General features: G+C 42.1%; 1 protein-coding gene across 2 annotated transcripts in view; it reads left to right on the top strand.

Moving 5' to 3' along the window:
* LOC140730357 (dnaJ homolog subfamily C member 5-like) overlaps positions 1–20,683 on the top strand; it is a 55,387-nt gene extending 34,704 nt beyond the window's left edge. Inside the window, exons 1-5 of one of the 2 annotated variants that reach the window (XM_073050775.1) lie at positions 145–210; positions 3,624–3,758; positions 10,960–11,173; positions 13,781–13,955; positions 19,666–20,683. In XM_073050775.1, coding sequence (XP_072906876.1) covers positions 3,652–3,758; positions 10,960–11,173; positions 13,781–13,955; positions 19,666–19,760 — 591 coding nt within the window. In that variant the 5' untranslated portion in view covers positions 145–210; positions 3,624–3,651 and the 3' untranslated portion in view covers positions 19,761–20,683. Of the gene's footprint in view, positions 1–144; positions 211–3,623; positions 3,759–10,959; positions 11,174–13,780; positions 13,956–19,665 lie in introns of those variants that run through there. The other variant, XM_073050695.1, reaches the window with a different exon arrangement.
* The last annotated feature ends 7,109 nt before the right edge of the window (positions 20,684–27,792 follow it).

The following is a 27,792-nucleotide window of genomic DNA, read 5'->3' as shown; positions in this document are numbered from 1 at the left end:
CCCAAATTCTTCATCCTGGGTCACCACCACCCAGTTACCCAGCCCCGATTTCTCGCCCACGTGGCCCGCCCGGCTCGAGCCTCGTGCCGCCTCCACCGGAGATTGAACCTCGAGCCCACCCGGGGACGCCAATCCTGTTGGAGAGGAGAGGAGAGGAGAGATACCGCTTCCACCTCTTCCGACGGTTCTGAGTGAGGCACAGAGAGATCGGTATTTACTGACAATTACCTTTATTGTTCAAACTAACTAATACGTGAATGTATATACCTTGTGCGCGCACCTGCTGAGTACCCCCGACTCTCCTGGATAGTCAAAGAATAGCAAAGTTATTACCCGGGCGGAGGGATTTACGCTGGCCAGGAGTTCCTTGTTCCTCGTGGTCCCGACTCACTCTCCACGTGCTCACGCAGGGTTCTTCTCGCTTGTGTCTGCGATGGTTATTCTTCAACGTTACCGCCACCGGCGCGCCCAAAGCATCCACTTTTATATCCATTGCTTATCAATTCAAATGTCGCATTCCCGTGTCATTGGCCGCAGGTCATGTGTCCGGCCTTTAACACCTGGTCATTGGCTCTGGTCCAAGCCAGCCTCCATCTATTGTCCTCTTCCCATCAAGGGACAGTTGCTGACTCCTGGCTCTTTGTTCTCAGTCAGCAATGAGCTTGAATCACCTCAGGCATTCACAAGTCTGCATGTTACAGCCAACCCAAGAACACCTCACAAACAACTCCTTATTTGGAAATGACCTCCAGTCCAGCAGATTACCTGGTCCTTGTGTCTTCTTTAAAACACTAATCAAGTCCAGCATGTCAAGCTCACAAAATGGAGAATCGAGTATCTTCACAAAATGGCAGCCTCCATCCCCCAAGCACACAACAAGAACAAAAACTGTTTCCACTGTCCTTGATTCATTTGAATTCACTGATTTGAAGATTGTCATTCTTTCTGGCCAACAGTCCAACTCAGAACCCTGTACCTGCTTTCTCTCCATACCCCCTGATCCCTTTAGCCACAAGGGCCATATCTAACTTCCTCTTAAATATAGCCAATGAACCGGCCTCAACTGTTTCCTGTGGCAGAGAATTCCACAGATTCACCACTCTCTGTGTGAAGAAGTTTTTCCTCATCTCAGTTATTTTCATTATTTTCATAATCTCGACCCTAAAAGGCTTCCCCTTTATCCTTAAACTGTGACCCATCGTTCAGCCCACTCTTCCAACTGGCCTAAATCTCTCTGCAAACTTTGAAAACCTACTTCATTATCCACAACACCACCTACCTTAGTATCATCTGCATACTTACTAATCCAATTTACCAACCTATCATCCAGATCATTAATGTATATGACAAACAACACTGGACCCAGTACAGATCCCTGAGGCACACCACTAGTCACCGGCCTCCAACCTGACAAACAGTTATCCACCACTACTCTCTGGCATCTCCCATCCAGCCACTGTTGAATCCATTTTAATACTTCAATATTAATACCTAACGATTGAACCTTCCTAACCAACCTTCCATGCAGAACGTTGTCAAAGGCCTTACTGAAGTCCATATAGACAACATCCACTGCTTTACCCTCGTCAACTTTCCTCGTAACCTCTTCAAAAAATTCAATAAGATTTGTCAAACCAGCTGGAAAAGTGGGCTGAAAAATGGCAGTTTTTAATTTAATCCAGACAAGTGCAAGTTTTTGCTCTTTGGTAGGACCAACCAGGGTAGATTTTACACAGTGATCTGTAGGGCACTGAGGAGTGTGGTAGAACAAAGGTATCTGGGAATACAGGTCCATAATTCGTTGAATGTGGCATTACAGGTAGATAGAATCATAAAGAAAAGGTTAGCACATTAGCCTTCATAAATCAACGTACTGAGCACAGAAAATGGGATGTTATGTTGAAACTGTATAAGACATTGATGAAGCCTAATTTGAAATACTGTGTGCATTTTTTGGTCACCTACCTACAGGAAAGATGTAAATAAGGTTGAAAAAGTAGAGAGAAAATTTACAAAGATGTTGCCAGGTCTGGAGGAGCTGAGATATAAGGAAAGATTGAATAGGTTAGGACTTTATTCTTGAAACATGGGAGATTGAGAGGAAATCTGATAGAGCTATACAAAATTATGAGGAGTATAGATAGAGTAAATGCATGCAGGCCTTTTCCACTAAGGTTGGGTGGGACTACAACTAGAGGTCATGGGTTAAGGGTGAAAAGTGAAAAGCTCAAGGGGAACATGTGAGAAACTTCTTCACTCAGAAGGTTGAGAGAGCGTGGAACAAGCTGTCAGTGCAAGTGGTGCATGTAAGCTCGATTTCAGTGTTTAAGAGAAGTGTGGATAGGTACGTGGATGGTACGGGTATGGAGGGCTATGGTCCCAGTGCAGGTTGATGGGAGTAGGCAGTTTAAATGGCTTGGCAGGCACAAGGTAGTCCAAAAGGCTTGTTTCTGTGCTGTACTTTTCTATAACTCTATGCCTCTGTGACATACATCAGTTATATTAAACCTGATTCTGATTCTATTCCAGCTGTCACATAATATGTGAAAATCTGGGTTTTTTTGTCTATAAGAATATATTTGCCTGTAAGTTCTATTTTTAGTCAGCATAGAAACTTAGAAAACCTACAGGCCCTTCAGCCCACAATGCTGTGCCGAACATGTACTTACTTTCGAAATTACCTAGGCTTACCCATAGCCCCCTATTTTTCTAAGCTCCGTGTACCTATCCAGCAGTCTCTTAAAAGACCCTATTGCATCCACCTCCACCACCATCGCTGACAGCCCGCTCCATGTACTCACCAATCTCTGCGTTAAAAACTTTGCCCTGACATCTCCTCTATACCTGCTTCCAAGCACCTTAAAACTGTGCCCTCTCGTGATAGCCATTTCAGCCCCGGGGAAAGGCCTCTGACTATCTACACAATCGATGTCTCTAATGCAGCATGCTGTATACTACAGTGAAAGTCTCTGCCAAGTTCAATTTCCATTGATCTAAATAGAAATTTGGAAGTGGAGCACCATGTCCTGCTCTTTCCCTAAGGGTCCCAGAGATGAGGATATCAGCTCAGTAGTTGGCCAAAGGAGATTCCCAAGGGAGATTGTTTAGTTGAAACGCAGCAATTAAATTCTAACATTCACAGCTACTGGAAGACCCTACGGTTGGAGACTAGAGCCATTGCCACAAAACAGCTTTTGCAGTGGTGCTGACGTCACGGGAGAGGAACGCATGCACACTTGGGCACTCCGCAACAGCTGCCCCTGCTCCTGTACAACTGCAGGCCCAGGAACATACTTGAGTGTTTGTAAACAAATGTGATATGTATTCTTGTTGTGTGTTTGTAGATACCAAGGTAATTGAGAATATCTCCTCTCAAGCACATTTCCTGATTTACAAATGAAAAGTATTTCATAACACAAATTAATTCTGTGATTAGTATACTGATTATTGTTCTGATTGGATAAAAAGAAAGACATTTGGTTGTAAAAACCTCCACCTACATACCTTAACAAGACAACCTCGAAACCAATTGGCAGACTCATCTTTTACTTTAGTAAGTTGTAAAGCTTTATCTTATTTGCTTTTTCTGCCTTATAAAGTTTAGTTCCATTTTGTTTTTACAGGCACTTGATAAAAGCACCTTAATTTACAATGGCTGATCAAAGACAGCGTGCACTTTCTACCTCAGGAGAAGCACTATACCAAATTCTAGGTTTAGAGAAAGGAGCTACACACGAGGAAATAAAAAAATCCTACAGGTAAGCAACATAGTGCAAATTATCCAGCAAGGTATTATGCAGGTGTTCTAGCATTGCCTTCATTAGAATAAAAATAATTCTTTCACAAGCCAAAGGTAAATCAAAATAAATGGAGAAGTGAATAATTTGTGTTCAGGTATTACTTCCACAAAGACAACTATTGGAGTAGCACATATGTAGCACAGGCGAACCATCAGTATTTTGTGTTTAAGATACTTTAGAGTCATCAATGGCAGCGGAAGGCAGGCGGAGCACCACCAAACACAGCTGAGTTTTTTCTGCTTGCACGGATTTTTTTTCTTATTTTTTAAACCTTAAAGGAGAGGTAGGGTCTAGTGGAGTGGCCATCATCAGAGACAGGGCTAGAGTCAGAATGGGAACTTGGAGGGCTCAAGAGGCTTCCATGAGAAGAGGTAGGTAAGGAGGGTAGGTTTTTCCTTTCATTATTGCTGATTTGGTCTTGTTTTCCTGTAGTGCAGTGCAGGCAGGATGGCAGATGTGGCAGTGGAATGCTCCTGTAGGAGGTGGGAATTCATGAAATCCGATGGTCTCCCTGAATACTGTACCTGTAGGAAGTGAATCTAATTCCAGCTCAGGGAAACCCGCATTAAGGAGCTGGAGCTGGAGTTGGATGAACTAAGGATCATCCGGGAGGCAGAGCAATTGTTAGATAAGACTTTTGAGCAGGTGGTTACATCCAGAGTGCAGAATTCAGGGAGTAGATGGGTGAACACCAAGAGAGGTAAAGGGAGAAGGAAGTCAGAGCAGGGTCTCCCTGTGGCCATTCCCCTCAGCAACTGGTACACCCTTTTGGATACTGATGAGGGGGGTGACCTCTCCAGGCAAAGCAACAGCAGCCAGACCAATAGCACTGTGGTCGGCTCTGAGCCTCAGAAGGGTAGGGTGAAGTCAGGCGGAGCGAAAGTCATAGGGGACTCGATAGTTAGGGGGACATTTAGGAGATTCTGCAGCAGCAGAAGAGACTCCAGAATGGTGTGTTGCCTCCCGGCTGCTAGGGTCCAGGATGTCTCTGAGTGGTTACAGAATATCCTTGAGGATGAGCAGCCAGAGGTCGTGGTACATATTGGTGCCAATGACATAGGCACAAGAGGGGTAGAGATCCTGCGCAGTAACTTTAGAAAGTTAAGAAGGAGACTGAAGAGCAGGGCCTCCAAGATGGCAACCTCCGGATTACTCCTGGTGCAACAAGCTTGGGAAGGGTAGAGCAGGAAGATACCCGTAGACAAATGAGTGGCTGAGGAGATGGTGCAGAGGGCACAGTTTCAAGTTCTTGGATCATTGGAACCTTTTCTGGGGAAGGGGGTGACCTATACAAGGGGGACGGGTTGCACCTGAACTGGATGGGAACCGATATCCTGGGAGGGAGGTTTGCTAATGCTATTGGGGAGGGTTTAAACTAGATTTGCAGGGGGGTGGTAACTGAAGTGAAGAGGCAGAGGATAAGGTGGTTGGCGCACAAGTAGTGACAGCTTTTAGGGAGTTTATGAGGAAGGATCGGCAGGTGATAGAACAAAGATGCACTCTGCCAGATGGTTTGATATGTTTCTATTTTAGTGCAAGGACTATCATAAACAAGGCCGATGAACTTAGAGCATAGATCAATACATGGAGGTGTTTCAAAAAGGATATGGAGGGGGGCAAAAGAGGTGGGGGGGTGGCATTGCCAATCAGGGATAGTGTCATGGCTGCTGAAAAGGAGGAAGTCATGGAGGGATTGCCTACTGAGTCGGTGTGGGTGGAAGACAGTAACAGAAAGGGGGCAATAACTTTATTAGGTGTTTTTTATAGACCTCCGCAATAGTAACAGAGATAGTGAGGAGCAGCTTGGAGGCAGATTCTGGAACAGTGCAATAAGAATAGGTTTGGTGTGATGGGTGATTTTAACTATCCGAATATTGACTGGCATCTTCTTACAGCAAGGGGTTTGGATGGGATGGAGTTTGTTAGGTGTGTTCAGGAACATTTCCTGACACGATATGTAGATAAGCCAACTAGAGGAGAGACTGTACTAGATCTGGTATTGGGAAATGAACCTGGTCATGTGTCAGGTCTCTCAGTGGGAGAGCATTTTGGAGGTAGTGATCACAACTCTAACTCCTTTACCATAGTGCTAGAAAGGGACAGGAGCAGACAATTTGGGAAAACATTATGATGCTATAAGGCAGGAACTTGGAAGTATAAACTGGGAGCAGGGAAATGCACAACAGAAATGTGGCAAATGTTCAGAGAACATTTGCATGGAGATCTGCATAGGTATGTTCCATTGGGGCAGGGAAAGGATGGTAGGGTAAAAGAACCATGCTGACAGAAATCCAAAATCCATTTTTAAATGCTTTTCTCCAGTGAATGACAGCCCACCATCACTACCCTCTGTTTTCCATAACCAAGCCAATTTTGAATTCTATCTACCAAATCTCCATGGGTCCCTTGTGCTTTAATCCTCTGAATCAGCCTACCATGAGAGACCTTCTCAAAAACTTTACAAAGAGTTTGTTTTCAACATGCACTACCCTACCCTCTGCAATTATCTTTGTCACTTCCTCAAAAAGCTCAGTCAAGTTTGTAAGACAATTCCATACTTTCTCCTATGGGTCTATGCTTCTCCAGATGGAAGTGGCCGGTTCTCTGTGAATTTGCTATTATGACAATAGATGTAATTTTATGTGCTGTAATTTGTTAATGGTTGTCAGACGCAATGGGGGATTAGATATTGTCGTCCATGCTTGGCTGGAGGATATGGGTTTTGTGGCAGGGTCCTGGCATTATTGGGCAACCAGGTGCTTTCTTTGCTCATAACTTACAAAGTTTCTAAGGGTTAGACAGACAACACGAAGATATTAAAATCCCTTGTCGTCATTTGAGAAAGTTAGATCCTTTTAAATGTAGTGCTGCCCTTGCAAGCAAGAAATATAAATTGCAAAACAGAACAAACTAATTATGTAAACATAAGTTGCTGTAAAATGTGAAAGAGAGATAACTAAGTACAGAAAATTCTAAAGAAAGTCAAGTGACTTTTCCAGAAAGTAACTGAGATTGATACTTAATAAATATTGAGAAGACGGGAACATAATGAAGGATGCCAAACATCAGACTCAGCCCAAGAGAAGACAGCAATGATGATCATTACCTAAATGCAGCTACATGCACTTAGTAATGCATGTTTCTAACAATAATGGAGACAAAAATATATATTAAAATTTTAAGCACTTGTTAATCAATGGTGAACGTTGATAGATCCTGGAATCTATGCTTATAGTTTGTCGTGGATATTCATTTATTTTAAAACTTTTGACAGCTTATTTGCTTTTATTGTTTCATCAGTGTAATGATATAAATAAGACTTCATGTCATTAATAGATCTTATTGTCTTTTTAATACTTCCTATTTAACATCATGTATCAAATACCTTAAAACTTTCCTTAATTGAACTATCAATCAGGATGAGTTATGTGTCTGTTATAGGAATATGGAAAACATGACTTGAATTGAAAACTGGAGTTTACTTAACTAATTAATGAGGTGAATTACTAATATAACATGACTTTCATATAACTTAGGGAGTAGCATTGCCAGTGGAATATGTGATTACCCACTCAAGAAAAATTGATCTTACTTGACAACAGAAGAAATAGTTATAAATATTAATTTCCTCTTGTCATCTATAGATTTTTTTTCATCTGCAAGATTACTTCAACTCTTGATGTTAAAACTCCTGATATTGATTCTGCGTAATTAATTATTTTATAATTTAGTGCCTCACATCTTTGGACTATGTTTCATCAAACACACTTGCAGTAATATTCTCTCATCCTCCGCCATTCCTTTTGATCATATGAAAAGCTTTTGATTACAGAATTCTGCATGACCACGAACACTGCCATCGGATCATTAACCAGAAAAAGCATAATTCAAGCAAGGACGTGGGCATTTTGAATCATTCCTACCCTTTTTATTTTTGTACGATGCTCTATTCAAAAGTCCAGGCAACGGGATAAACTTATCTGTTCAGAAAGTATAACTTTAAAGCAATAGAAGGGCCATTATATGGCTTATAGGACATGCCCTCTTCTCATTGTTACAGTCAGGTAGGAGGTAAAGAAGCCTGAAGGCACACACACAGCAATTCATGAACAGCTTCTTCCCCTCTACCATCCGATTTCTAAATAGCCATTGAACCCATGAACACGACCTCACCACTCTTTTAATTCTGTTTTTACACTACTTATTTTAACTTAACTATTTAATATACATAAATACTTACTGTAATTCAGTTTTTTATATTTATCATGTATTGCTTTGTACTGCTGCCATGAAGTTAACGAATTTCACAACAAGTGCCAGTGATATTAAACCTGATTCTGATTCTGACTGTTCTACAGACCATGGGATGGATATTGAACAGCATATTAGTTTGGAAACTGAATAAGGAAATGGGATAAAGGGGAGCTTTAACTCTCTAAGTAGCAAATGCATAATGGGCAAACTGGAGGAAGTGTTTCTGAATTGTGTTCAAGGGATCTTTTTGGTTGGTCTCACAAGAAAGGCAGTGTTACTGATTTTTATTCTGGAAAATAATGCTACACCAAGTCCAGGTATATCTAGGATACAGTGAGCATGATATCATAAGATTTGGAATAGCTCTGATAAAAGATATGGACCACTTCAAGGTAAAATCAGACAACTGGAGAAGGGCCGATTTCACTGGGATGAGGACAGAACTGGTAAATTGAAACCAGAGTTTAACAGACACAAATACAACTGAACAAAGGGAGGAACTTAAGGTGGGGTTTAAGCACAGTACCAGAAGAGAGAAGCCCAGTTTCTATGTATCTATATAAATGGCCATAAGATTAGAGTGTCAAATACAACATAGAAAAAGGACACATGAAAGTTGCCAGGTTACTATCAGAAAGTTCAAAGAGAAAAAGAAATGAAAAGGGAAACTAAGTTGGAAAATGGAAAAAAGACATAGACATACGAACAAGGAAAATTGTTACAGATCAGAAGCTCACAATGAAATTCACTCATGAAAGAGATGGCATGGCTGAGATACTGAATGAACACCACTCACCAGTCTTGACCAGGAAAACACTGCTGGAGTCTCAGGAAAGGAAGATGTAGTTGTGTTTCAGGGTAGGGTGGAAATTGATAGAGAAGGTATTTGAATGGCTTGCTGCTCTTCAAGTGGATAAATCCTGTGGCCCAGAAAAGATTCATTCTAGGTTGCTGAGGGAAGTAAAAGAAGAAGAGACAGACGTCCTGGTCAGAATCTTTTAAACATCCTTTGGGAAATTGCAAATGATACATCCTCATTCAAAAGTGCTTGCAGGGTTCCAAGTCTGTGAATGACATAAAATTTTTAGACATAGTGAACTGTGAGGAGGACAGCACGAACACGAGAAAATATGCAGATGTTGGCAATCCAAGCAACTCACACAACATGCTCAGGAGGCCAGGCAGCATCCATGGAAAAGAGTAAACCGTTGTTTTTTGGGCCAAGACTCTTCATCAAGTCCTGATGAAGGGTCTCAACCTGAAACGTCAACTGTACTCTTTTCCATGGATGCTGCCTGGCCTGCTGAGTTCCTCCAGCATTTTGTTTGTGGTGTTGTCAGGGTAATAGCAATAGAGTCCATAGATTCCTAATGTTAGATAAGGTGGTGAAGAAAGCATACAGATCTTGGCCTTTGGAGCAGCGCAGTTGTCTTAGTCTATTACTAAGAGTGTTCCTCTGTTCAACCAAGGTGGCATGCAGAGGGTGAGAAACATTGTCCAGAATTGCCAGGATTTTCTGTAGGGTCCTTTCTTCTACCACAGTTTCCAGTGTGAAGAGTTTGACTCCTATAGCAGAGCCAGTCTTTCTAACCAGTTTAATTCCTTCTGCACAGTAGCTTCAACATTCAAGAAGCTCAACACCATTCAAAACCTACAGCCCACTATCACCACACTAAATGTCACTCCCTCCACAATGGTAGCTTAGCGGTTAGCATAACGCTACAACAGCGCCAGTGACCCAGGTTCAATTCCACCACTGTCTGTAAGGAATTTATACGTTCGCTCTGTAAACTTGTGGGATTTTGCCACGTGGTCTGGTTTCCTCCACATACCAAAGACACACGGGTTAGTGGGTTAACTGGTCACAGGGGTGTAATTGGGTGGCGCAGGCTCATTGAGTCAGAAGAGCCTGACGCCATGGTGTATCTCTAAATGAACTGCGGTTCTGTGGCAGCAATATGCTAAAATTTACAAAACGCATCAGGCAGTCACTTGGTCTGCTCAAATAACACACCAGAAATCTGTGATCTGCACCACTAATTAAGGTAAGGACAGCAGACCTGTCAGATCACCACTCCCTCCTGTTTCCTTTCAAGGAATGAACCATCTGGATTTGGAAATAAATCACTATCCTACCATCGTCAGTCTTGGAAGGACTGCAGCAGTTCGATAAGGCAGCTCACCAAGCACGATTTCCAAGCCTTGCCAAAGATGCCAGATCCCAAATAAATAAACAGCACTTTTTTAAAAAGAGGAGTGACTTTTGGAGTTTTTGATACCAAAGAACAATGTTGAGTTGACAGCACAGTGTTTAGCGTGATGCTATTACAGCTAATAGGAACTTCAGCATTCAGAGTTCAATCCTAGCATCCTCTGTAAGGAGTTTGCATGTCATCCCTGTGGAATGTTCCAGGTGCTCCATTTTCTCCCACAGTCCAAAGACGCACTGGTTAGTAGGTAATCTGGTCATGGTAAATTGTCCCGTGATTAGATTTAGGTTAAATCAGGGGTGGGGGAGGGTTGCTGGCATGCAGCTCAAAGGGCTGAAAAGACCCATTCTGTGCTGTATCGCTAAACAAGATACCGTAAATAAAAGTAAAATAAAATATTGGGAAGGGCCAAATGGAGATCGCTATTTTCTCCAGAGAATGAAAAGGAAGGGATTTCATATTTGTATATAGTCGAAAAACAGCAAACGACAAAGATCTAGTCATTTATGGTTTCCTTGATTTTAGAGAACATTGAAAAATGTACAAAGTTACAGAGCCAATTGAATGAATTAAACAGATAAAGTAAGTGGTGAGTCCTCTACTCTTAAGCTGTATTCAAAGCTTTAGTCATCGATTGGCGATCCAGCCTAACACAAACTTCTCCTGCTCCTTTTACTTTTGTTGTTAATCCACAGAAAACTTGCCTTGAAACACCACCCAGACAAAAATCTAGACAACCCAGATGCATCCGAGAAGTTCAAAGAGATCAACAACGCTCATTCAATATTGACGGATATTTCAAAACGGAACATTTATGACAAATACGGCTCCCTCGGTCTCTACATTGCTGAACAGTTTGGTGAAGAGAACGTGAACACATATTTCATGCTGTGTAGCCCGTGGGCAAAGGTAATTTTCTTTCCCTCTTTGCTTTGAGGGATAACAATATTTTCTGGCCCTGCAGATTATATAAAAGCGTTAGTCTGAAAATACGCAGTCTATTGACAGTCAGAATCCAGGAAGAGGGAAACTAATTTTTAATGACGATGATTCTGCTCCAACAGCTTATCAGCACTTCTAACATATTAAAATGTCTCAGAGTGCTTCACGGAATCATGATGTTAATCTGATTTTAGAAGCTTGACGAAAACCTAGGTGAGCTAAGTAAGCTTTAAGGTGTTTGCAATCATCTTAGTGGCTAGTGATGACAGCGCCAACCAGTTAGACGGATTCTGCTTTGATATTGGGGTATCAAGAAACTGGAAGCTCGTGCAGAGCTGGGCACAGTGGGTAGCCACCAGCAGGTGGGGGTAACCAACCCCACAATTTCTAAAAAAAAAGAGGTCAAAGCTTAGAGGAAGGAATTGATTGGGCTGTAATTAGGCTGAATCATACCTGGATTTTAAGAGTGGTTCAGAGAACTACCAGTGGGATCCTGTATGGTGGGGGGGGGTCAGTGAGTTACTGTTTGATGTCTGTACCCCTGAGTGAGAACACAGAGGTCAGTAACACAATGGAGGGCCGATGCGCCTGACCCCCCCCCCCCCACACTGCTGCTCACCTCACCTCATATTTTATACCAGCATGAGTGGTAACACTCCATGCATTTGAATTAATTTGCTGCCCTGGATTTAAAGGGTAAGTGCTTTGTTTAGCTTTCTCTGAATTAATATTTGGGTTGCAAATATAGTATATCGGTTTGCATGACACCAGTAAAGCACCAGTGACCCAAGTTCGATTCAGCCGCTGCCTGTAAGGAATTCATATGTTCACTTTGCAACCATGTATGTTTCTTCCAGGTACAGTACTCCGATTTCTCCCACCTTCTAAAGATGTATGGGTTAATAGGTTAATTGTCACAGGGTGTAATTGGGTGACGCCGGCTCATTGGGCCAGAAGGGCTAGAAGTTACCATGATGCATCCCTCGACAAATTTAATTTTTAATATTAAGTTTTAAAAATTAATTATTTAATAATGTTTCAAATAAATCAATGATTCAAATTACTTTCTATTACACATATTTATGTATTTATTTTTATTTTAGTGACTGCAGTGTAGGCCCTTCTGGCCCTTTGAGCCATACTGCCCCAGCGACCCTGACAGCTCCAATTAACCCTAACCTAATCACGGGACAGTTTACAATGACCAATTAACCTAGCCGGTACGTCTTTGGACTGTGGGAGGAAACCAGAGCACCCGGGAAAACCCACACATTCTATGGGAAGACATTCAGAACAGCGCCAGAACTGAACTTTGAACTTCGGACCACCCCAAGCTGAAATAGCACTAACTGCCAGTTCAGCTATCTCTAAATGGCTCGGTTGAACAGATCTTTGACAGAGCTGAGCAGTCAAAAGACCACCAGAACATACCAGTAGGAGGCCTCAGTATCTGCCAGCTGAGACTTGGGGGCCTCTTGTACAACGCTCTGGCTCCAGGGACCGCAGACCCAGCAGGGCTCAGAGCTCGGCTGCATCCATGAAGCTACAAAAGTTTAGTGTTGCTATGGGCATTGTGTTTGGGTGAGAAGGTGAGGAGCAGGCCTGGCTGAGCAAGATTAGCCCTTCTGACAGATTCATATGTACAGCATGTTGAAACATAAATGAAATATATTGTTTTGTGTTAACAACCAACACACCCAAGTGTATGCTGGGGGCAGCCCACACGTGTCACCACTCATACAGATACCAACACAATGTGCCTATAATCTTCAGCACAAACAGCAGCAATAACAACAACAAATCACATCAAAACAAACAGGACAACAGCAGCAAAACAGGGCCCTTTCCTCTCCTCCCTCTCTCTCTCTCTGACACACACACACACACACACACACACACACACACACACACACACACACACACACACACACACACACACACACACACACACACACACACACACACACACACACACACACACACACACACACACACACACACACACACACACACACACACACACACACACACACACACCCCCCCCCCCCAGCCCCAGGTTAGGCCACCTCCAAGCTACCAGTCCTTGGCCCTGGACTCTCAGACTTGAAGACATTGGGCTTCCAACTTTGGACTTTGCCAGCCTGTGGGTATCGACCAGGGCCCACTGATTACGGGTTTGACTTTAGCTCCTAGACCCCAGGGCTCACCGAGTAATGGTTTGACCTTTAGGTCTATACTTCTGGACCTGCAGGGACCTCCGACCCCCATGACCTGGAGGATCACTGACCCTTGTGACTTCTTTCAGCCTCTACCTCTGGGGCTCACTGACTTTGTCCTTCGACCTTCAGTCTTCTACTCCCAATTCAATGAGCCCTCTAGACTTTGCCAAAGTCTGGACTCGTGTGTTTGACCTTCAGGCTTTAACATAATGCATTAACTCTGTTTCCCTCTCAGCAGGTGCTGCCTGATCTGCTGAATATTTACAGCATTTCCTATTTTTTTATTTGCAGCAACTCCAGTATTTCTTGATTTTGATTGTTTACTTTGTCTGGTTTCTGATTTTCATTTCGCCAGGGTCTTTTTGTACTCTGCGGAGTGATCACTTGTTTTTACTGCTGCTGCCTGTGTTGCTGCTGCTGTAACTGTTGCTTTGGGAAATGCAAACCTAAGTCTCCGGGAGGCGAAGAGTATGAAAGTTACGTATCACCAGAAGATCTGGAAGAACAAATCCGCATGGACAAAGAGAACGGTAAGATCTGGAGGCAAGGTGCATTTTTTCCTTTCTTTTGATGGGAGGTTGTCAGGTTGGCTGTATGATCAGAAACCACTGACTCCAATGTTTCTGAGTGCCCTGGGACAAAAGGAAAAATTGAGCTGAACGTCTGATACCCAGTTCCCTGTCTTGACGCGAAATAGAGTCATATCGTCATTGAGCAATACAGCATGGATACAGACCCTGAAGCCCAACGAGCCTATGCTAACCACAATGCCCACAATTTCCTGCATTCGGCACATATCTCTCCGAGCCTTGCCCCTCCATGTACCAAGTATTGCTAATTGATACAGTTGTACCTGCATTTGACAGGAATTCCTCATCCCCGTGGTCAAGCTCCACCATTACTTGTTCAGTCATAACCAGGCTTCTTCTCCTGCACTATCACCTCTGGAGTTGACCAACGACCAAAGCACATCCATTTCCTTACACCCTTGCAGTTCCTTGGGAACATTCATAAGAACATGAGAAATGGGAGCAGGAGTAGGCCATCTGGCCCAGAGAGCCTGTTCTGCCATTTAATATGATCATGGCTGATCTGGCCATGGACACATCTCCACCTACCTGCTTTTTCCTATAGCCCTTAATTCCCATACAATGCAAAAATATATCCAATCTCATCTTAAATATATTTACTGAGATAGTCTCCACTGTGTCATTGGGGAGAAAATTCCACAGATTCACCACTCCCTGGGAAAAGCAGTTCCTTCTCATCTCTGCCCTAAACTTACTTCCCTGTATCTTGAGGCTATGTCCCCTAGTTCTAATCTCACCTACCAAAGGAAGCAACTTTCCTGCCTCTACCTTATCTATCCCTTTCATATTCTCTAAAGACATGGTCAAAATTCGCCATTAAGCTCCCCCTCACCCCTTACTTCCCCACAACTGCCTCTGCAATTCAAAACTGCTTGTCCTACACCAGACATACACATGGCCTTATATTCTGACCCGGTCACCACTACTTATAATTCGGTATATTATCCACTTCTGCCCTTCATTTGCTAATCTCAGCATGTCCGAAAAGTCTAGACTCCAAGGGCTTCCTGGTCATCTTCATCTTTCTGCCTCGGCCTACCACTATTCGTCCAAAATTCTGTATCCTGTTGTGGAAAATCTGCCTCATCCATCTGGCCTAGTCCTTGTTAACTTACACACTGCCACCTCTGTGACTAGGCCTAAGTTATCACTTCTCCAAACAATCAGTCCAACCCCTTCTGTATCTACACTCACCCTACACCCGCATTAGAGACTATGTCCTGGTCCCATGTTCCAAAAATTTTCACCTGAAGCGTCACCATCTCCCTCCCTAATTTTAAGATTAGCCTTAAAATCCATCAGATTGACCAGTAATTTTGTCACCTCTCTGAATATTTCCCTCTTTAATTAAATGCTAGTCTGTAATATTTTCCTTTCTATAAACACAAGCTATTGTTCGGAGAAATGAAACACTGCACTGAGAATGGCACGGTGGGAATGTTGAGCATGTGAAATCTCTTCACCAGTGGTTGTCATTTTTAGAAGCTAGGCTTTGCTACTTTATTTAGCTTCCATTTACATTTGGCATTTGAAAAACTCTGAAAAGCTTTCTGTTCCCCAAGAAAAAGGCCAACAGTGCCAGGGTTGGAAGTGTGAATGGTAACATCTGATCTCTCGGGATGTGTACAGTGTGCTATGATAGCCCTCTGCTTAAATTACTGGACTTGTATCCAGAGACTGGTGCCATTAAGCTGGGGACATATTTAAAGCCCTTTTAAAATCAAGTAATTTAATCAATCTGCAATAAAAGGCTTGGGTAGGACTGTGATGTAGCTACGAGAGCTGCTGTCTGCGGTTCTGGTGAGCAAGGTTTTCTACGAACCACTGATCCTCTCTATGTGAGATTTTAAAGCCAATACTGAGTTTATTGTTATATGCACAGACAGGTGCAATGAAAATCTTAAATGCAGCAGCGTCACAGACACAGAGCATTAGAATCTGCAGATTTCCTCATGTTTTCTCATAGAAATATGTACATTAAGCATAAGTTATAAACAGTGTTCACAAGAAGGACAAAATTAGAACAGAAAAAATGTCAATTCTATTGTAAAATTATCTAGTGGTAATAGTGCTGCTGAACAATAGCAATTAGGGTTGATTCAAGAACTGAATACTCCCCAATGCCATTAGGCTTTACAATTCTACCTCCAGGACTTAAGAACTTTTTAAAGCTATTAATGCTTTTTGAGACGGTGATTTAGATGCATATCATATTTTTTTACTGAGTTAAGTATTGTATGTAATTAGTTTTGCTACAGCAAGTGTATGGGACATTGGAAAAAAAGTTGAATTTCCCCATGGGGATGAATAAAGTATCTATCTATCTATCTATCTGAATAGTTGAAGGGAAGTAGCTATTCTTGAGCCTGGTGGTGTGGGACTTCAGGCTTCTGTACCTCCTGTCCGACGGTAGCTGTACCCATGCGGTGGGGATCTCTGGTGATGATAGCTGCACCCATGCGGTGGGGATCTCTGGTGACGGATACTGCCTACCTGCGGCGGTGTCTTCTGCAGGTTCTACTGATGGCAAGCACGGGCGTGCCTGTGATGATTTGGGGCTGAGTCCACTACTCTAATTTGCATGTTCTCCCCGTGACTGTATGGGTTTCCTCCTGGTATTCGAGTTTCCTTACACATCCCAAAGACGTGGTTTGGCCATAAATTATCTGCTGTAAATTGCCATTAATGAGGATAAGTAGTGGAATTATTGGCAATGGCAGTCGAGAATAGGTGACAGGAATAATTAGAGGGTGAATGGGATTACTCTGTGAGACTTGATAGGCGGAATGACTTCCCTCTCTGCTGTCTGGAAATATGGTCTTCTTTCATAAACACAAAATTCGTAACTTGTCAGTAAAAACATTTCAAGTTTCCTAATGTCAATAGTTGTCCCATTATAAACTAAGTCATTCACAGACAACTTCCACTCATAGAGAAGACTGCCAGGCTCCATACTGAGGGGATGCCTAAGAAATCAGAATAAGGCAGGAAATCTGCCAGCAGGTGAACCCCAACCTACCAATGTGACTGTCCTTTCAATTCAGTGCCAGACAGAGGTGGGCAATAAATGCTGGCCTTTCCAGTGACCTTCAGGTCCTGTGAGTGAATGAATAAGTAATAGGACAAGACTTCATGTGGGGCAAACATTACCTTCTCAGCAACTGGCCACGTTCTAGATCAGATCCAAAGAAATTAACTAGGAATAGAGTGGCTGGTGAGGTCAATCGGTTGTTTCTGTGGCTTTCCAGTAGATATACAAGCAGTAAAACAACTGAAAAGATTCCATTCGTATTCTGTTTGAAAGAATGGTAGTTTCTAAGGCTCATGAGAAAATAAGAGTAGGACACAATTAAGTACTTGGTCCATTTTATGAAAATGTCCTGATGTTGTGAAGCAACATGACACACATGGGGAAGGCAGCAGAAACAACTGACTGGTGAAGAAAATGTTGACAAATTCATCTATGAAACTAACTTTTAATAGTACTTTACCATCATAAAGTGAACTCACTGGGAAGGGGTAATTCTTTAAAACACATTGGAGACTGAATTTTCAAAGTTCCCATTGTGACTTAGTGGAGAAAATTCCCCAGCATAAGTGACCAGTATGGATGTGTTGTCACAATATTTGCAGCAACGTGTTGCTTTATAAAAGCTTTTGAAATATCCCAGCCAGCCTGTCACATTGCTTTTCTATTTTTAAATGTTGGAAACAGATGACTATTCCATGGCCAGTCTGAATTTTATCAGCACTCCGAGGGTCACAGAGCAGAACAGCCTATGCAAGTTTAAGCAAGAGGACAGAGCTCTGCTCTCCCTAATTACATTAACTGGTGTGATTATGACTATATTGCTGACACTTTTTTTATAATTGCCCCTGATCTTGCTGTTCTCATTGTACAGAAATGGCCTATAAGTAGGGTGCAGTTTGCAGAGGTTTGTTTTGTTCATTTTTCATTCAAATACTTCTGTCAACACTTCATGTCCTGTAGTTTGCTGGGAAATGCCAATAGTTCCATGCCGAACTGCTGACATTTAACCCACCCTAAGTGCCAAGAAGGTCTGGACTCCCATTGAATCCCAAACTTGTTGGCCACGCATTCTATTGACACTTTGACATTGCTACTCTACAGGGGGTCCAGCTGAATCCTCCAGCACTTAGACTGCTGAGCCTGAAGAAGATTAATCAGCGTAGAAATGCGGAGTCCATTCATTTGGACAAAGAGGAACCCCTGAAAGGCAGAAGGGGAAGCATTCATTGACATCTTCTGAACTATCTGAGCTTATTAATGTTTTTAACTCTTTGATAGTGATTTTATCTTTAACAGTTTTACAATGTTTCTGGTTGTGCATGCATTCAAATTCCTTAACAACTTTTACAACTGGCAAAGATTGAGTATATGGATAAGCACATTGAACGTTTTCTACAGCCAAATTAGGTACTGGTTTGTTCTGGCTGACCTGAGAGGCATCATGCTTGGCCCAGGGTCAGGATGGGAATTACCAACAGTCAACATTGAAGGGTCTGCAAAAATACTTGGAAGTATTTCTCCACGTTGATGGTGAGCCCCGGCTGTCAGTAAGCCCTGGCCATTATTTTTGAGTTATATATTTTTCCTAGACTGGGAAAAGGGACTTGACTAAAGTAGAATTTCAGTGGATCTGGGAACCTCTGTTTCAGATGTTTATTCTTCTTGTGTGAGACTAAGCAATGTATTTGCAACAGATGTTCCAACCTGGGTACATCACTGCGCAACCCAATAGTGTCCTCACCAAGCATACACTCACAACTTTAGGAGGAAGTTATGGAACAGAGATCTGGGACAGAAATTTATTTTCTGAATAGGTCGGACTTTTAACCAAAGAATTTAATGCTTTACTTCAGATTGCATTGTGAAATTACTTGAATTATGTCAGAAAGCTACATGTTGTAGTTTTAACGAGGCTTCATCTATAGTTAACAACTGTTGTGTAGACCATATCATTTTCAAACCACTGGCAATATAAATCAATATTTGACAAATCACACATCACTCTCCTGAACACCTACTTGTATTTAAAATCTGTTTTCCTAAATCAGCTTGTAAAGTACTGAGTGAATTTGTTCACGTTGACACAGCATTTGAGTTTGTCCACTTTGAAACAGATGAGTATTTCCAAAATAGAAAGCAACATTCCATTCTCCGGCCTGCCATTCACTCAGTGGCAGACGGCAGAGAATGTTTCTTCAGCTGCCTCTGCTGAAATGGATTCCATCAATGGTTTAATAGCACAGCTGCCCTTGAGTGCTTGCAGTGTCATCTGCATAGTGAGAGCATAGTTTATTCTAATTCAGAAACATCCTCAATCTGTTCTATTGACATCAGAATATTCATTATTGATGGATGTGTGACTTTGCATCTAATAGGCAAGAGTAATTATATATGAATAAAAATTATAAGTTGAGGGAAAATAAAGCATTGCTTTCAACACATTTTAATGCCAAACGGATCAATATGCTGATTGATCAGAAGGGCTTGACAGCAAACTCTTCCATTAACTTTTGGATATTGTATTATATTTTTGTTTGGCTTCAGAACGCTATGCTTTAGTATATCCAAACATCCGCTCAATATGCTAACACTGTACTCCTTGTTGCTTTGTGGTTGCAGAAGGAGAGGTTCCCATCGTTCTTCAGCCAACAAATGCAAATGAAAAAACTCAGCTGATTGGTGATAGCCGACGTACCTACAACACAGACGGATAGAACCTGAGGGAATAGGAAGTTGAGCTGAAATTCCGTGCAACCGCTACAATAGGATTTGTCTTGAGAGAGGTTGCAGTTTTCATTTGGAAAATTAAGCCATCAACTACCAATTTTTAATCACTTAAGAACACCATCAATTCTGTCCAGCAAGTTGAAGAAATGATCTATAAACAAAGTTAAATGTTGCTTATTTTTTGCTCTGAACATGATAATATCAATTTCCTTTTGTTTTGCTTACTTTACCTTATAATGTAATCTGGATATAAGCAGTCATTTATTTTAAATTATTCTGGTGAAAAATGTCTTTAATATATTCCAACAACTCTACCTACCACAAATTAATTGTCAGGCTTTGTATAATACGGAAGCAGTTTCAGCTTTCTGGATAAGACAATATAGCTATTAAACAGTTTCCAACCATGCTGGAAGCAAAAGCTGGATCACTTCTTTCCACTTTACTAGCTGTTCATTCCCCAACAGAAATGAATCTACTGCTCCAGGTATTTCAGTAGTTCAAATATTTATGACTGCCTTTTTTTTACAACAACAGACATGCTCATCAGTTCTGCAACAGAAACATACGATGACAAATACAAGAATTAAGTCATATTGGGTGATCCTTGTGAAGTGCTAATTAACTATGCTAAAGATTTTAGCAGCGGGCTTCAGATCAAGAAGGAAGTTCATTAAAATAATTTGAATAAATCAATACAGAAATTAATTACTTCTTTAGAACAGGATTTTTCAATCTATCTGAACTTTGGCTCAGTCATTTGCACTTTAGTTCTGTAAATTTAGGATGATATATTTTAGCTTTCATAATATATTTATTTCTCAAATATCTGCAAACAAAAGAAATACATTTCTATTTTGTATGCAACAGGCTTAGATAAATGTTGAAAACTGTAGAAAATGTTATAATACCTGTACTCTTAGCAGAATTTCTGGAATAAACTGTAATTGTATACTCTTTTATGTATAGCATCTTCTGCTCTCTTAAAATTCAACAATTGTTCCCTATTTCAAAGTTTAGATTTATATTCCATTGAAGTACAATACAACACAAGATATTGTAATGGGAAATTTTAGATTGTGATATAACTTTTATGATCACCATTTTAAGGGAAGGACTGCAGCAGACATGTAACAAGAAGTTTTCTGATCTAATTTTTTTGTTGGGAAGCTTCTAAGAAAAAACATGCTTTTGATTTTGTATCCTAAAATTCAGTGTGTCAACTCCAAGTCCATAGTTCCTGATTATATTACTTTAATTCTATAGTGTTTATCCACCAACAAGTGGAGATTCAAATAAAAAGTAATAATCTGTTATAATATATATGCAAAGTGCATTTCTCAGTGCTAACAGCACTTTGTATAACCAAATATTTTCAGTATATAAACAGAAGTGAGAAAGACTGACAAGACCTAGAAAATAACTTTTGAAATACTCATTCAAAGTCACACAGGATTCCTCTCAATGGTTGTATTTCGTGGTTACCTAAACATTTCTTTCTGTTCTCCTAACGTTCAACTGTGAGAAAAGAAAGGTTTACTTTTTTGAACAAGGAAACTATTTAAGTTATGAATGGTTAGAATGGATGTTCAAGTTCAAGCTTATTGTCATTCAACTTTACACATGTATACAGCTAAATGAAACAACATTCCTCAGGGATCAGGGTGCAAAACACAGTACATATATCAGGTCTTAATGACATTGGGTGCAAGGTTGTTGCTGTGACACCACTCCTGCACACCCTCTCATCTCCATCTGAGATTCTACCAACAATGGTTGTAATATCAGCAAATTTATAGATGGTATTTGAGCTATACCTAGCCATATAGTCATGGTTGTCGAGTGCATCGAACAGTAAGCTAAGCACACACCCCCCTGAGGTGTGCCAGTGTTGATCTACAGCAAGGAGGAGATATTATCACCAATCCGCACAGATTGTGGTCTTCTGGTTAAGATGTTGAGGCATCAATTGCAGAGGGACATACAGAGGTCCAGGTTCTGTAACTTATCGATCAGGACTGTGGGAATGATGCTGCTAACCGCCGAGTTATAGTCAACAAACAGCATTCTGACATAGGTGTTTGTATTGTCCAGGTGAAGAGCAACTCAGATTGCATCTGCTGTAGATCTACTGTGACAATAGGCAAATTGCAGTGGGTCCAGGTCCTTGCTGAGGCAGGAGCTGATTCTGGCCATGACCAACCTCTCAAAGCATTTCATCACTAGATGTGAGCACTGTATATCACATACAGAACATAAAATAATATTAACACGGTAATATAATAGATTAAAAAGTATTCTGTAGGTGCACAAATTGACATAAAGTGCAAATGTAAGTGGCAGCAAAGTGTTCACAGCCTGGGAGAAGAAGCTGTTACCCGGTCTAACAGTCCTTGACAATGCTGAGGGGTCTGTGAACACAATGCTTCTTGGGTATCTGCTGGATGCAGGTGGTTGGGAGATGGACCCTAATAATCCTCTCAGAAGTCCTCACAATCCATTGAAAGGTTTCGAGCTCAGAAGCCTTGCAATTGCCATACCAGTCAGCGATATAGCTGATTGGGACTCTCTCAACTGTGCACCACTAGAATGTGTTTAGAATGGAGGTGAGGAGACCCTCTCACCTCAATCTCCTCAGGAAGAGGAGGCGCTGCTATGCTTTCTTGATTATTGAGGGGCCAGGTGAGATGATCCGTGATGTGTGCTCCAACAAAATTGGTGTTCCTGGCTCTCTACATGGAGGAGTCTATGATGTGCATTAGGGAATGATCAGCCTGCACCTTCCTGAATTCATAATCAGAAATTAAAATGATTCAGTAGTTATGTTTTGTGCACACATCATCTATGCTTTTTTTTGGGTTATTTTTCATGATGTTAACCTGGACATTAAAAGGTAAATAGAAAAACATAGCAGGCAAATAATCAATTGTTCAATCAAGTCTAACCCACGGACGTATTAACTGAAGTATCATCAGCAACATCTACTTTTGATATACAAGGACCCTGCTATCAGCAAGATCTTGAATACTATTATTATAAGTCATATTTGGTTAGTTTACTAGACACTAGAATACTACAGCACAGTCCAGGCCCTTCGGCCCTCGATGTTGTGCTGACCCATATATTCCTTTAAAAAAGTACTAAACCCACACTACCCCGTAACCCTCTATTTTTCTTTCATCCATGTGCCTGTCCAAGCATCTTGCATTATTTATCTAAATTTTAATCATTATAGAATTAAATCAATTAAAAGTTTAGAAAATGTGAATTTCTTCAGGGGGATGTACATTTTTTTTAGAAGAGGGAAATTAAGGATTAGTATGGATGGCACGGTAGCTAAGCAGTCAATACATTACTTTACAGTGCTAGCCAGCACTTGGTAGTTCAAGTTCAAGTTTTATTATCATTCAACATATATGAATGCAACCAAACAAAACAGCATTCTTCCAGTGCCAATCTGCAAAAAGCACTACCAACAGCACACTGCACATAGCACATATTTCACAAAAATGTAGAGTCACAAAGAAAAGAAATATAGCCCAAGTTCCTGAGTATCCAGCTTGTTCTCCCACCAAGCAAGCACTGGAGAGCAGCATTGAGTGAACACTGGATGGCACACTGGAGAGCAGCACTGAATGAACACTGGATGGCAACACTGAATGAACACTGGAGAGCAGCACTGAATGAACACTGGATGGCAGCACTGAGTGAACACTGGAGAGCAGCACTGAATGAACACTGGAGAGCAGCACTGAATGAACACTGGAGAGCAGCACTGAATGAACACTGGATGGCAACACTGAATGAACACTGGAGAGCAGCACTGAATGAACACTGGATGGCAGCACTGAGTGAACACTGGATAGCAGCACTGAATGAACACTGGAGAGCAGCACTGAGTGAACACTGGATGGCAACACTGAATGAACACTGGAGAGCAGCACTGAGTGAACACTGGATGGCAGCACTGAGTGAACACTGGAGAGCAGCACTGAGTGAACACTGGATGGCAGCACTGAGTGAACACTGGATGGCAGCACTGAATGAACACTGGAGAGCAGCACTGAATGAACACTGGATGGCAGCACTGAGTGAACACTGGATGGCAGCACTGAATGAACACTGGAGAGCAGCACTGAATGAACACTGGAGAGCAGCACTGAATGAACACTGGAGAGCAGCACTGAATGAACACTGGAGAGCAGCACTGAATGAACACTGGATGGCAGCACTGAGTGAACACTGGATGGCAGCACTGAGTGAACACTGGAGAGCAGCACTGAATGAACACTGGATGGCAGCACTGAGTGAACACTGGATGGCAGCACTGAGTGAACACTGGAGAGCAGCACTGAATGAACACTGGAGAGCAGCACTGAATGAACACTGGATGGCAACACTGAATGAACACTGGAGAGCAGCACTGAATGAACACTGGATGGCAGCACTGAGTGAACACTGGATGGCAGCACTGAATGAACACTGGAGAGCAGCACTGAATGAACACTGGAGAGCAGCACTGAATGAACACTGGAGAGCAGCACTGAGTGAACACTGGATGGCAGCACTGAGTGAACACTGGGTGGCAGCACTGAATGAACACTGGATGGCAGCACTGAGTGAACACTGGATGGCAGCACTGAGTGAACACTGGAGAGCAGCACTGAATGAACACTGGAGAGCAGCACTGAGTGAACACTGGAGAGCAGCACTGAGTGAACACTGGATGGCAGCACTGAATGAACACTGGAGAGCAGCACTGAATGAACACTGGATGGCAGCACTGAGTGAACACTGGATAGCAGCACTGAGTGAACACTGGAGAGCAGCACTGAGTGAAGACTGGATGGCAGCACTGAATGAACACTGGAGAGCAGCACTGAGTGAACACTGGAGAGCAGCACTGAGTGAACACTGGAGAGCAGCACTGAATGAACACTGGAGAGCAGCACTGAATGAACACTGGAGAGCAGCACTGAGTGAACACTGGAGAGCAGCACTGAATGAACACTGGAGAGCAGCACTGAATGAACACTGGAGAGCAGCACTGAGTGAACACTGGAGAGCAGCACTGAGTGAACACTGGATGGCAGCACTGAATGAACACTGGATGGCAGCACCGAGTGAACACTGGAGAACAGCACTGAATGAACACTGGATAGCAGCACTGAATGAACACTGGAGAGCAGCACTGAGTGAACACTGGAGAGCAGCACTGAGTGAACACTGGATGGCAGCACTGAATGAACACTGGAGAGCAGCACTGAGTGAACACTGGAGAGCAGCACTGAGTGAACACTGGATGGCAGCACTGAATGAACACTGGAGAGCAGCACTGAGTGAACACTGGAGAGCAGCACTGAGTGAACACTGGATGGCAGCACTGAATGAACACTGGAGAGCAGCACTGAGTGAACACTGGATGGCAGCACTGAGTGAACACTGGAGAACAGCACTGAATGAACACTGGATAGCAGCACTGAGTGAACACTGGAGAGCAGCACTGAGTGAAGACTGGATGGCAGCACTGAGTGAACACTGGATAGCAGCACTGAGTGAACACTGGATGGCAGCACTGAGTGAACACTGGAGAACAGCACTGAATGAACACTGGATAGCAGCACTGAGTGAACACTGGATAGCAGCACTGAGTGAACACTGGAGAGCAGCACTGAGTGAAGACTGGATGGCAGCACTGAGTGAACACTGGATAGCAGCACTGAGTGAACACTGGAGAGCAGCACTGAGTGAACACTGGATAGCAGCACTGAGTGAACACTGGATAGCAGCACTGAGTGAACACTGGATGGCAGCACTGAGTGAACACTGGATGGCAGCACTGAGTGAACACTGGATAGCAGCACTGAGTGAAGACTGGATGGCAGCACCCTTCAGGAGGGGCAGACCCCAACCTAGAAGGTATTCCAGCTTGCCCACAAAGGCCTCACCTACAATGCTTCGGCATCTCCTCCTCTGAGTGACTGCAATAGGCAACCCTATGGCCTTGGCCTAGTCCTCTTCACAACTGAGGCAGTGCAACTCCCACACCATCGATCTTTTCAATGAGCCAGTTAACTGGACGTTACCAATGTCCAACAGGGTCTTGCAATCATAATAAAATTGGAGTATATTGGAGTAAAATTCCTGCTGCTATCTGCAAGAAATGTGGACATTCTCCCTTTGACAGTGTAGGTTTTCTTTGGGTGCTCCCAAATTCCAAAGATGTATGGCTTAGAGTTAGTAAGAACTGGGCCTGCTATGTTGGTGCCAGAAGTGTGGTGACACTTTTGGGCTGTTCGGTGTGATTCTTGCTGATTTGATTATATGCAAACGATGCATTTTTCTGGATGTTTTCATGTGTTGATGTACATGTGACAAATAAACTTGATCTTTAATTAAAAAGGTCTGGAAAAAAGCAATAATGAGGATCTGACCTCCTATACTTCAATCGGATGAAGAGACCTAGGCAGCATTAACTAGAATTGACAAGCAGGTTGGCTCCACTGGTTCTACTTTGCCTCTGAAGTAGTTGCAGAGGTCTAGCATCTGTCAGAATGGAAAAGTAACCAGCAGAAGTGGCATCTCAATGCCTTCCTGCACATGGATGATATTACCATCCTCTGCTTGGATCCAAGGTTAGTCCCTAGATTGACCAGCATCTGTGAATAGTTTCAGCTGGCCTTGGGGGAGAATCAACTACAAGAAGATTGAGAACATGCTTTCATGTGAGAAATACTCAGCTGGTCCAACACAGTGTAAATTCTAATTACCCGGGGATCTAGCTCAGAGGGGCTGAGGCATGCTACAAACTGCCTGGAGCCGATAGCTAAAACCAAACTAAACTTGAGACAATGCTTCCTTTGATGGTGGACAAGAACCTGGCTATTGAGCATGAGATGCTCTAAGAGTTGCCCTCTTCAGTGCAAATGCAGCCCATATCCCACTCATATCCCAGAAGGTCTCATCACCAAAACTCCCCAATAAGCACCAGAGCTGGCAAAGAGTGGGGATGTCCCCTTCCGATCCTTCTTTCACAGTTGACATCTCATCCACAAAATATGTCATCCCCAAGACAACAATGAACACCTACCTCATTGTGGAATGCGGACTTGCAGGCAAGTTCTTTTTAACAGTACATTAACTCAAGTGTAAGGGAAAATCTCAGAAGAAAGCAAAATAACAAAACTATCTGAGTGATTTAAATAATTAACCCTGGTACTGACTGTTTACTTTAAGTTTTAGTTAAGGTTTTAGACAGTTTTGATGGCTAATTACTTCATCTATATTCAAATGGATATTTGATTTTGAGAGATCAATGATCTAAAACAAAGTTTTGATCTCTTTTCATTGATGTTGTCTGATCTGCTGATCCATTCCAGCATTTCTTTTTTTTTCAATTAATACAGAAATTGCACCAATGATGCAACAAATCTGTAACGAACTGAATTTAAAAAGAAGCACTTGAACTCACCCAGATTTGAGCCATTTACAAAATAGTCCAGACAAGAAAAATACTAGTTCAATGACATCTAAGTGAGTTTTTAATTATTTCATCCTGTCAAAGCTCTTTTATAAGTGTTGTGTAAACTTGAATGAAAATTGCAAACTATAAGGGGCATTTTTTATTTTAGTAAGTTTATTAATGAAGTTTATATTTCAACTTCTCATCTAATCATATTCTAGTCATTTATTATTCTGTTTAATGTTTATAACATTAATCTAAATTTAAATCTAAATTACTGTACTTTCTAGTTCCCTGTCTGTGAAAATTCTTTAACATGATTGGCTTTTCAAGCAGCTCGATGCCATCACAGTCACTGGACATCAAGAGGCTTATTGAACATAAGCTCTTCTGCCATAGGTGTTGAAGTTGTCTTGTCACTGCAGTTGTCAAATCTTGTAGGGAGCTTTTTCTCCAAGGTCAATGGGAATGTTGGCACATTTACTACTGACAAATACTTGAAGCAATGTATCCTTTCCCCTGCATGTGTAATGTGTTTAGGACTGTTAAACTAAGCT

The sequence above is a fragment of the Hemitrygon akajei genome, chromosome 1 (assembly GCF_048418815.1).
Source record: "Hemitrygon akajei chromosome 1, sHemAka1.3, whole genome shotgun sequence".
NCBI classification, from domain to species: Eukaryota; Metazoa; Chordata; class Chondrichthyes; order Myliobatiformes; family Dasyatidae; genus Hemitrygon; species Hemitrygon akajei.
This window is presented reverse-complemented; position numbering and strand designations above follow the sequence as displayed.